Below are 12,034 nucleotides of genomic sequence, written 5' to 3'. Positions count from 1 at the left end.
GGCCCAGCTCCAGGTCGAACGTCACCACGCAGACGGACTCGAGCCACGCGCCGAACCGGGACCACGGGTCCTCGTCCCGGTACCGGACCGACGGGTTCATCTCCTCTGCTCTCCGGTCTCAGACCACAACAACCGGAGCCCCGGTACAGAGGAGCCCCCGGTGGACGGACAGAGACACTGCAGCAGCAGGAACAGTCACAAGATGCAACTACTTAAAGGGACAGTTCAACATTTAGTCAAACTCCCCCATTCACCCTATAGTCTTTTTTTTTTTTTTTTTTTTTTGTGCTTTATTGTAAGCATAACATAATTATCTAAGCACATAACATAGCATATGTTAACATTATGCATTATACAGAGAGATAGAGGTGGACAAAGCAGACAGGGGGATAATGTCAAAGGAAATAAAAATGACAATAACAGTACAAATAATGACATTACAAATAAAAATTAAATAAATACACATAAACATTGCCAGATTTGGAAGAATCCATTTACCTAGTAAAAAGTTCTTAAAGAGGGGCTATGTTGAATCTTTCAAAAATACAGTTCGTTTTCATAGCTTTTTTATTTTTAATGTCTTTTATTGTAGTTGCATATTGGAGAATTTCTTGTGTGAAATGATCCAGGCTGGGTTTGGATTCTGTCCATTTTTTTGTGGATATGAAATTTGGCCATAAGTAGCCTACTACCAGGTATAAAGAATGTTGTGTCTTTGTCCAGCTTGTTGTTTTCAAAAAAAATAAAAATGTCCTTTTCTTGTAGAGTGATGACTTGTCCGGTTGTTCTTCTTATGAAGTGTTGAATGTCAATCCAGAATGTTTTAGAGTTCATGCATTTATAGAAAAGGTGCTGTATTGTTTCGATTTCTTGTCCACAGAAAACACAAAAAAAAATCCATATCAATTTTGAATCTATAGTCACAGCAGTAGGTTCGTTACCTTTAATCGTTTGCTGTTGCAGCTCCCAGGCTGTGGAACAGACCGCCACCCGACATTCACACCACTACTGACCTCAGACTTTTTTAGATTAGCATTTAACTCTGACTAGGGAAGTCCTGCTCTTAGGTCTACCTATTTTGGCCTGTTTTTATTCTACTGTATGCACCTTTAGAGCCTTTAACACCCTGCAGCACTAGTAGCACTTTCTTGGGTTTTTATCTATTATTTTATTGCCTTGATGTAAAGCACTTTGGGAACCGTCTGGCTACCGTCTTGATTGATTTGATTGATTAATTGTCGGTGCAAGCTGTTTTTAGAACTGCTCAGAGCTACGCTACGGAGGCTCATTATGGGATTTCTTGGTTTCCCTCATCAAACTCATCAAATACACAATCCAACAACTCCACAACGCTCTGGTGGACAAGTTGTGAGCTGCACATTCACCACGCTATGAGATAATAACACAACGTTACCACACAGAGTTGTTTTAGAGGGAAATACAGAGACTGTTGATGAAAAACTGTCCCTGAAGGCAACGTGCATCAGTGGTTTTGCATGAATTTCCCTCTAAAACAACTCTGTGTGGTAACGTTGTGTTATTATCTCATAGCGTGGTGAATGTGCAGCTCACAACTTGTCCACCAGAGCGTTTTAGTCTTAGTGTCGATCAATAACAGGGTTTATACAGGAATCTTGAAGTTAATTCTAAAACCTTTTTAAGACTTTTTCAAGACCTTCTCAATATTTTTCAACACCTCACCGCCACTTCAAGCTGTAACCATTTACATCAGTGACACTTTTAACTGAACAGTTCTAGTTTGTGATAAAGACTATAGACCACTATGATACAACAGAATTCAAAATAGGCTGGGATAATAAATAAAAGGCAAAGTTTATAAAAAACAAAACAAAAAAACATTGCTCACAATCTTCTTTTCTTTTTTTATGTACCGGTTCATCTTTGTTTTGTTTTTTAAATGAATAAATTCACACACTTTCACAATGTTTTTTAGGACTCAAACTCTTGGACAGCTAATTCAGAAAAAATACCTTCAATATTTAAGACTTTATAAAGTCGTGAAAAGACTTTTTAATACTTTTTAAGGGTCTTCATTTTACCCAAATTGATTTATCACCTTTTAATACTTTTCAAGACCCCGCGGATACCCTGAATAAATACGACTCATTCAGCATCTGAATCTAAACATTCAGTCCCAGTCAGGGTTTGGTTAAAGAGGCGACTCAGGTCAAAGGTCAAAGGTCGTTTTATTCACACAAACAAAAACAAAAACTAAACTAAACTAAACTAAACTAAACTAAACACATCAAACAGAGTCAGGATCATCAGCTGTGACATCACGCCGTCCTCAGACGCTGATTGGCTCCTGCTGGTTGTTCTGCCGTTTGACCACGAAGACTTTCTGCCCCGAGACGGTTACCGTGTAAACGAAGTCCTCCAGCATCACTATGGAAACCACAGAGTCAGGGGGTGTGTGTGTGTGTGTGTGTGTGTGTGTGTGTGTGTGTGTGTGTGTCTCTGTGTGTGTGTGTGTGTGTGTGTGTGTGTGTGTGTGTGTGTGTCTGTGTGTGTGTGTGTGTGTGTGTGTGTGTGTGTCTGTGTGTGTGTGTGTGTGTGTGTGTGTGTGTGTGTGTGTGTGTGTTACCTGACATGCGTCTGAAGGGCGGCTCCGCCCCCGGTAACCCCGGTAACCTGAAGCGACTGGCCGTCCTCATCATCTCCATCATCACGCCGGCCGTGTGCTCGTCGTTCTCCAGCTCGCCGGCCGACTGAGGGGACGACCAATCAGGGATCAGAACCGACCAATCACCGACCAATCAGGGATCAGTACCGACCAATTAAATCACTTTTATAGGATTCAAACCAAGAATTTTTTTTAAAGGGATAGTATCATGTTTTTAAAGTGTGGTTGTATGATCTCCAAATAGCCCCTAAGTACTTTAATTGCAGTAGAAGACTCTCTGCACTCTTCCCGTTAGCAACGCCAGCCCATAATAGCCCTGCCCAGAGATTTACAACATACAGTGTTGTGAACAGACCCAAAGAAACGGCCTATTTTCACGGCCTAAAAGAGGTTTTACCTGAAAAAAAAACACAGTTCCATTGTTCACTATAATATAATTTTTTCCAGGAAAAACACAGTTTTTATTTGGACCTAACCAACTGCTGATCGGCGGGCGCTAACCCTGGGCGGAGGGATACGTGAGGTGGTTAGGTCCAAATAAAAACTGTGTTTTTCCTGGAAAAAATTATATTATAGTGAACAATGGAACTGTGTATTATTTTTCAGGTAAAACCTCTTTTAGGCCGTGAAAATAGGCCGTTTCTTTGGGTCTGTTCACAACACTGTATGTTGTAAATCTCTGGGCAGGGCTATTATGGGCTGGCGTTGCTAACGGGAGGAGTGCAGAGAGTCTTCTACTGCAATTAAAGTACTTAGGGGCTATTTGGAGATCATACAACCACACTTTAAAAAAATGATACTATCCCTTTAAGCCTTTAAAAACTCATTTTTCTCTTTATTGAGCAAAGTGCATTTCAGAGCACATGAATGAAACTGAGGAGTTACCATGACAACTGCATGTACGGAAGTGAATAAAAAAATATCAAACTGCACAAAATGGAGACCAACAAAACGATATATTTGACTTCTAATGCATCTCTGCATTCAGAGCATGTTCACTAAAGTGAATAAATATCAAACTACACAAAATAAAGACCCACAAAACAAAACCAGAGTCACTGCATCAGGCCACATTAATAAGAAACTGAGATCTTTGCATTCAGAGCAAATGGAGCAAATAATCAGAAAGTGAGGAGGAGCATTACAACTGCATGTGTTCACGTGTCTCCATGATAGTCGTACTCTACATAGAGTATATATGACTATCACTACATAGAGTATATATACTCTACATAAAGTATATAGACTCTACATAGAGTATATATACTTTATGTAGAGTCTATTTACTTTAGCCCAGTGGTTCTCAACTGGTGGGTCTAGACCCGTTCTGGATGGGTCGTGGACAGCTGGTCAAAAAAGTAAATAATATTTAATGCACATCTGATGTTGGACATGTCTTTTATTTTGAAAAATAACTTATTTTGAAAGGCACGAGACACGTGAACACATGCAGTTGTAATGCTCCTCCTCACTTTCTGATTATTTGCTCCATTTTCTCTGAATCAAAGATCTCAGTTTCTTATTAATGTGGCCTGATGCAGTGACTCTGGTTTTGTTTTGTGGGTCTTTATTTTGTGCAGTTTGATATTTATTCACTTTAGTGAACATGCTCTGAATGCAGAGATGCATTAGAAGTCAAATATATTGTTTTGTTGGTCTCCATTTTGTGCAGTTTGATATTTTTATTCACTTCCGTGCATGCAGTTGTCATGGTAACTCTTCAGTTTCATTCATGTGCTCTGAAATGCACTTTGCTCAATAAAGAGCTAAATGAGTTTTTAAAGGACTTTAAAAAAAAAAATCTTGTTTTGAATTCTATAAAAGTGGGTCGAGACTTAATGACCCAGAGTGAAACTAGTGGAGACCCGCTGCTTTAGAGTCTATATACATTAGAGTCTATATACATTAGAGTCTATATCTCTCTATAGAGTCTAGTTTATACATAGAGTCTGTATAGTTTCTCCAGCTACAGACTGTGAGTAGATCAGTCAGTGTTGATGGATCAGACTGTCTCTAGAGTAGATATCTCCATATAGAGTCTATATGGTTTATACATAGAGTCTAGTTTATATGAGTCTATCCTCTATAGAGTCTCTGAGTAGAACAGTCAGTGTTGGTCTCTAGACAGAAACATCACCTGGCTTTAGTTGGTTTAGTTTACTCTGTTGATCAGTTCAGATCAATAACTTCAGTTTAAAGGTTTAAAGGTTTGATGATCATCACTAATCAGCTGATCGATGATTGATAGATGATAGAGAGATAAAGAGTCTATATAGTTTAAAGTTAGTTTAAATAGAGTCTAGTTTCTATCTAGAGTCTAGACTCTATAGATTAGATCAGTCAGTGTTGATGGATCAACTGTCTGGTCTCTAGACAGAAACATCACCTGGCTTTAGTTGGTTTAGTTTGTTTAGTTGGTTTAGTTGGTTTAGTTTGTTCAGTTTACTCTGTTGATCAGTTCAGATCAATAACTTCAGTTTAAAGGTTTAAAGGTTTAAAGGTTTAAATAGTAACAGGTTAGATGATCATCACTAATCATCTAATCATCTGATCAGCTGATCGATAGATGACGTATCGATACTCACGGCCAGAACTCCGTCCTCGCTGATGACCAGGTATCCCAGCTGGTCCGGGATCCGGTCCAGACCGGCTGTCAGCGCCGCGGTGGTCTAAGACATGACGTCACACACACATGACGTCACAGGTTCATAGTTTATAAACTTTATAAAACATCAAAGCTGATTATTATTATTATTATTATTATTATTATTATTGTGGAGCCTCGCGCTCACTCACCATCTTCCTCTTCTTCCTCTTCTTCCTCTTCTGTGTTTACAGCTGCTTCCGGCTTGTGACCTGTCACGTGGCCGGCGGCGCCTTCAGGGACGGCGGGAAAATACACAACTACACAACCAGCTACACAACCATCACACACTCATAGATATATAGATATACATGTAGATAGATAAAGATATAGATATAGATATATTTCTATTTCTACATCTAGACAGTTGATCTGTGATGGAACCTGATCGGATCGATCTCAGTTTCACGTATTTTTACTCCTTTATTTATTTTACCTCCTACATTACTCATTTACTGTGATGTAATAGATTACTACAGCTGAATGAATGTCTATTTGTATTTATTTATTTATTTAATTTCTATTTGTAATGTCATTATTTGTATTGTTGTCATTTTTGTTTCCTTTTACATTTCCCCCCTGTCTGCTTTGTCCACCTCTATCTCTCTGTATAATGCATAATGTTAACATATGCTATGTTATGTGCTTGGATAATTATGTTATGCTTACAATAAAGCACAAAAAAAAAAAAGAAGTTAAAACACGAGTTTAGTGTCTGATGGTGAAACTACGTCACGTCTCTGTGTGTGTGTGTGTGTGTGTGTGTGTGTGTGTGTGTGTGTGTGTGTGTGTGTGTGTGTTGGAGCAGAGATTCACGGAGTGCACCTGAACGCAACACAGCGCTCATCCGGGTTTCCCCTGACGTCACGGGTTTTTTTAAAAAAAAACTTTATTAACACGTATGTACATAACAATACTGTTGTGCCAGGGGAAGAGAAATATCAAAGTATAAATATACAAAGAGTTTATACCATGTATATATATGATGTAAAGGAAATCATATATTAAATAAATAAATATTTATCCAAAATAAAATTAGTTTTTAACGCTTTTGGTATTTCAAGTCCATTGGTGTCGGTGCCAGACTGAAAAAGTTCTTTCAAAAAAAGTGTAAAGTTTGGTTTTCTGTCAGTCCTTTTTTTGTGTAGATGAAATTTTCCTTAAAATAAAACAAGTTGTACAAAAAAAAAATCATTATCCATTTGGTTTTTATCAAAGTAAAGAAAAATGTCCTTTTCATGTAGATAGAAGTTTAAATCACGATCAGAGACTTTAGACAGTTTTATTGTTTTATTGTTTTACTTTCCTCCGGACCTTCAGAATAAAAGCACCGGTTTGATTTAGAGAACTGGTACAGTTGTCTCTTTTTTAACTTTATAGCAATTCTATTTTTGATATTAATGTTGTACATCGCTATCTCTATGTTTTAGATATTCTATTTTATTGTCTGTGCTGTGTGTCTGTTGTTATGTTACTGTGTGTTGTGTTGTTGTGTTATGTTTTTGATATGGACCCGGAGTCAGAAATAAAGATATACATATATATAGGCCTTTATTCTTATGTTTTAACCTGGTTTTTCCACTTATCCTGGATATCTTTATTCTACTTTCGGCCTATATATATATATATATATATATATATATATATATATATATATTCGGCCTATATATATATATATATATATATATATATATATATATATATTCTTATTCTTTCCTTTTACTTTGAAGTTTCCTCCTCCGAGCAGCAGAGGGCGCGCGCCGCTGCGCCGCCAAACCGGAAGTCCTGATCAGCTGACTGAACGGAAGTCCTGATCAGCTGATTCTCACATGACCGTGAAGCAGCTGATCTGAGACCCGCTAGACCCGCTAGTCCTCTTCTCCTCCGTTAACCCGAGTTAAACCCAGTTAACCCGAGCCAGACCTGCACGAGACCTGCACGAGACCATGGCCGGCCGCGGGAAACTGATCGCCGTGATCGGTGACGAGGACACGTGCACCGGGTTTCTGCTCGGTGGCGTCGGAGAACTGAACAAGAACCGGAAACCGAACTTCCTGGTGGTGGAGAAGGACACGAGCGTCACGGAGATAGAAGAGACCTTCAAGTAAGAAATACATCCCATAATACATCCCATAATACATACATAAGAGCGTCACGGAGATAGAGGAGACCTTCAAGTAAGAAATACATCCCATAATACATCCCATAATACATACATAAGAGCGTCACGGAGATAGAAGAGACCTTCAAGTAAGAAATACATCCCATAATACATCCCATAATACATAAATACAGCGTCACGGAGATAGAAGAGACCTTCAAGTAAGAAATACATCCCATAATACATACATACATACATATATACATACATAAGAGCGTCACGGAGATAGAGGAGACCTTCAAGTAAGAAATACATCCCATAATACATACATACATACATATATACATACATAAGAGCGTCACGGAGATAGAAGAGACCTTCAAGTAAGAAATACATCCCATAATACATAAATACAGCGTCACGGAGATAGAGGAGACCTTCAAGTAAGAAATACATCCCATAATACATCCCATAATACATACATATACATACATAAGAGCGTCATGGAGATAGAGGAGACCTTCAAGTAAGAAATACATCCCATAATACATCCCATAATACATAAATACAGCGTCACGGAGATAGAAGAGACCTTCAAGTAAGAAATACATCCCATAATACATCCCATAATACATAAATACATACATAAATAGATAAGAGCGCGAGCACGAGTCCAGATGTTTAATAATCCAGGTGTTGTAGAGTCCAGGTGTTGTAGAGTCCAGGTGTTTTAGAGTCCAGGTGTTGTAGAGTCCAGGTGTTGTAGAGTCCAGGTGTTGTAGAGTCCAGGTGTTTTAGAGTCCAGGTGTTGTAGAGTCCAGGTGTTGTAGAGTCCAGGTGTTGTAGAGTCCAGGTGTTGTAGAGTCCAGGTGTTTTAGAGTCCAGGTGTTGTAGAGTCCAGGTGTTGTAGAGTCCAGGTGTTTTAGAGTCCAGGTGTTGTAGAGTCCAGGTGTTGTAGAGTCCAGGTGTTGTAGAGTCCAGGTGTTTTAGAGTCCAGGTGTTGTAGAGTCCAGGTGTTTAACGGTCCAGGTGTTGTAGAGTCCAGGTGTTGTAGAGTCCAGGTGTTGTAGAGTCCAGGTGTTGTAGAGTCCAGGTGTTGTAGAGTCCAGGTGTTGTAGAGTCCAGGTGTTTTAGAGTCCAGGTGTTTTAGAGTCCAGGTGTTTTAGAGTCCAGGTGTTTAACGGTCCAGGTGTTTTAGAGTCCAGGTGTTGTAGAGTCCAGGTGTTGTAGAGTCCAGGTGTTGTAGAGTCCAGGTGTTGTAGAGTCCAGGTGTTGTAGAGTCCAGGTGTTTTAGAGTCCAGGTGTTTTAGAGTCCAGGTGTTGTAGAGTCCAGGTGTTGTAGAGTCCAGGTGTTGTAGAGTCCAGGTGTTGTAGAGTCCAGGTGTTTTAGAGTCCAGGTGTTTTAGAGTCCAGGTGTTGTAGAGTCCAGGTGTTGTAGAGTCCAGGTGTTGTAGAGTCCAGGTGTTTTAGAGTCCAGGTGTTGTAGAGTCCAGGTGTTTTAGAGTCCAGGTGTTTTAGAGTCCAGGTGTTTTAGAGTCCAGATGTTTTAGAGTCCAGGTGTTGTAGGTAGTGATGACGACCAGGTCCTTGATGCTTCAGGTCCAGACCTCCTGCTGGTCCAGACCTGTGACGTCATTCTGTCTGTGCTCTTTAGTTAATTAGTTTATTAGTTTATTATGAATGAACTGTATCAACAGCAGTTAGGCTACTGTAAAGGGCTTGAGCCAAAATGGCGGCTGCCTCCCCGGCCACATGACAACAGGCTGCCTGGAAAACAACAAACACAAGCAGTATACACTGATTAAAAGAGAGCGTTAGGAGGAGGAGCTAGGAGACAAGGAGCTAGGAGACAAGGAGCTAGGAGACCAGATAGATGAATGAAGATAGGAGACAAGGAGCTAGGAGACTAGGAGCTAGGAGACAAGGAGCTAGGATACAAGGAGCTAGGAGATAAGATGAATCAGTGAAGATAGGAGACAAGGAGCTAGGAGACAAGGAGCTAGGAGATAAGATGAATCAGTGAAGATAGGAGACAAGGAGCTAGGATACAAGGAGCTAGGAGATAAGATGAATCAGTGAAGATAGGAGACAAGGAGCTAGGAGACAAGGAGCTAGGAGACAAGATGAATCAGTGAAGATAGGAGACAAGGAGCTAGGAGACAAGGAGCTAGGAGACAAGATGAATCAGTGAAGATAGGAGCTAGGAGACAAGGAGCTAGGAGACAAGATGAATCAGTGAAGATAGGAGACAAGGAGCTAGGAGACAAGATGAATCAGTGAAGATAGGAGCTAGGAGACAAGGAGCTAGGAGATAAGATGAATCAGTGAAGATAGGAGACAAGGAGCTAGGAGACAAGATGAATCAGTGAAGATAGGAGGCAAGGAGCTAGGAGACAAGGAGCTGGGAGACAAGGAGCTAGGAGACAAGATGAATCAGTGAAGATAGGAGACAAGGAGCTAGGAGACAAGATGAATCAGTGAAGATAGGAGACAAGGAGCTAGGAGACAAGATGAATCAGTGAAGATAGGAGACAAGGAGCTAGGAGACAAGGAGCTAGGAGACAAGATGAATCAGTGAAGATAGGAGACAAGGAGCTAGGAGACAAGATGAATCAGTGAAGATAGGAGACAAGGAGCTAGGAGATAAGATGAATCAGTGAAGATAGGAGACAAGGAGCTAGGAGACAAGGAGCTAGGAGACAAGATGAATCAGTGAAGATAGGAGCTAGGAGACAAGGAGCTAGGAGACAAGGAGCTAGGAGACCAGATAGATGAATGAAGATAGGAGACAAGGAGCTAGGAGACTAGGAGCTAGGAGACAAGGAGCTAGGATACAAGGAGCTAGGAGATAAGATGAATCAGTGAAGATAGGAGACAAGGAGCTAGGAGACAAGGAGCTAGGAGATAAGATGAATCAGTGAAGATAGGAGACAAGGAGCTAGGATACAAGGAGCTAGGAGATAAGATGAATCAGTGAAGATAGGAGACAAGGAGCTAGGAGACAAGGAGCTAGGAGACAAGATGAATCAGTGAAGATAGGAGACAAGGAGCTAGGAGACAAGGAGCTAGGAGACAAGATGAATCAGTGAAGATAGGAGCTAGGAGACAAGGAGCTAGGAGACAAGATGAATCAGTGAAGATAGGAGACAAGGAGCTAGGAGACAAGATGAATCAGTGAAGATAGGAGCTAGGAGACAAGGAGCTAGGAGATAAGATGAATCAGTGAAGATAGGAGACAAGGAGCTAGGAGACAAGATGAATCAGTGAAGATAGGAGGCAAGGAGCTAGGAGACAAGGAGCTAGGAGATAAGATGAATCAGTGAAGATAGGAGACAAGGAGCTAGGAGACAAGATGAATCAGTGAAGATAGGAGACAAGGAGCTAGGAGACAAGATGAATCAGTGAAGATAGGAGACAAGGAGCTAGGAGACAAGGAGCTAGGAGACAAGATGAATCAGTGAAGATAGGAGACAAGGAGCTAGGAGACAAGATGAATCAGTGAAGATAGGAGACAAGGAGCTAGGAGATAAGATGAATCAGTGAAGATAGGAGACAAGGAGCTAGGAGACAAGGAGCTAGGAGATAAGATGAATCAGTGAAGATAAGGAGAGGACAGTGAAACAACAACACAATCACAACCTACAGAAGCTGCAGCACATTAAACACAGTCACACATCATATACAACCACATCCAGGATGCAGACACACATCACATAGCTACTGTATAGACTATAGATAGATAGATATACTGTATAGAGGCAGCATCCATGAACTCAGGATGAATGAATGAATGAATGAATGAATGAATGAATGACCACCAGGAATAGAAATAACAACTTGTTCCTGTGGTTCACTCATTCATTTCTCTAACATGAATGTGTATTATGGTCGTAGAGATCTATTCATGTCAGTATTATTTCAGTCAATGTTTAAATAATTCCAGTCGGACACGAGATGTTTATTTAAAACTGCATTGTTCTTAAAGGGATAGTTCAACATTTAGTCAGATTGGCCCATTGACATAATCCCTATAGTCATAGATAGCAGTAGGTTTGTTACCTTTAAATGTCGGTGCAGGCTGTTTTTAGAACGGTGTGTATGTTGTATGTATTGTCCCTGTTAAATAAACATTAGAATAAAAATAAAATATCAATCTATCTATCTATCTATCTATCTATCTATCTATCTATCTGTCTGTCTGTCTATCTAACTGTTTAATCTCTCTCTCCATCTCCTCTGGTCTGTAGGAGCTTCCTGGCGAGGAACGACATCGGCATCATCCTGATCAACCAGTTCATAGCGGAGATGATCCGTCACGCCATCGACGCCCACATGCAGTCGATCCCGGCCGTGCTGGAGATCCCGTCCAAGGAGCATCCGTACGACGCGTCCAAGGACTCCATCCTGCGCCGCGCCAAGGGCATGTTCTCCGCCGAGGACTTCCGATAAACCGCCGTTGTCCCTGACAACCGTGTTTACTTTGACCTTCGTCCCTGAACGTGTTGATTCGTTCTCGTTCCATTCCTCCTCCTCTTCACTGCAAAAACTCAACATCTTTCCAAGAATATTTGTCTTATTTCTTGTCAAAACTAATCTCTTTTTCCACTCACAACCTAAAAATGAACTTGTTTTTAGATCATTTTCA

General features: G+C 40.5%; 3 protein-coding genes across 3 annotated transcripts in view; 1 reads left to right on the top strand and 2 right to left on the bottom strand.

Annotated features, from left to right (window-relative positions):
• Positions 1-143, bottom strand: part of dennd6b (DENN/MADD domain containing 6B) — a 15,970-nt gene extending 15,827 nt beyond the window's left edge. The window contains exon 1 of the mRNA XM_085769446.1: positions 1-143. This exon is cut by the window's left edge and continues 11 nt beyond it. Within this exon, the coding sequence (XP_085625572.1) occupies positions 1-100 (100 nt within the window). The 5' untranslated portion in view covers positions 101-143.
• A 2,051-nt stretch (positions 144-2,194) lies between these two features.
• lamtor4 (late endosomal/lysosomal adaptor, MAPK and MTOR activator 4) lies at positions 2,195-7,236 on the bottom strand. Its single transcript, XM_085769912.1, has 4 exons — positions 7,201-7,236; positions 5,230-5,313; positions 2,606-2,729; positions 2,195-2,406 (listed from the first exon to the last, which is right to left on the bottom strand). The coding sequence occupies exons 1-4, from the start codon at positions 7,234-7,236 to the stop codon at positions 2,309-2,311; spliced, it is 342 nt and encodes a 113-aa protein (XP_085626038.1). The 3' UTR covers positions 2,195-2,308.
• Positions 7,112-11,840, top strand: atp6v1f (ATPase H+ transporting V1 subunit F). Its single transcript, XM_085768902.1, has 2 exons — positions 7,112-7,392; positions 11,637-11,840. Exons 1-2 carry the CDS (start codon positions 7,235-7,237, stop codon positions 11,836-11,838), a joined length of 360 nt encoding a protein of 119 aa, XP_085625028.1. The 5' UTR covers positions 7,112-7,234; the 3' UTR covers positions 11,839-11,840.
• Positions 11,841-12,034: the final 194 nt, after the last annotated feature.

The sequence above is a fragment of the Trachurus japonicus genome, chromosome 23 (genome assembly GCF_045865225.1).
Source record: "Trachurus japonicus isolate A0001 chromosome 23, Traja_1.0".
In the NCBI taxonomy this organism is placed as follows: Eukaryota; Metazoa; Chordata; class Actinopteri; order Carangiformes; family Carangidae; genus Trachurus; species Trachurus japonicus.
This window is presented reverse-complemented; position numbering and strand designations above follow the sequence as displayed.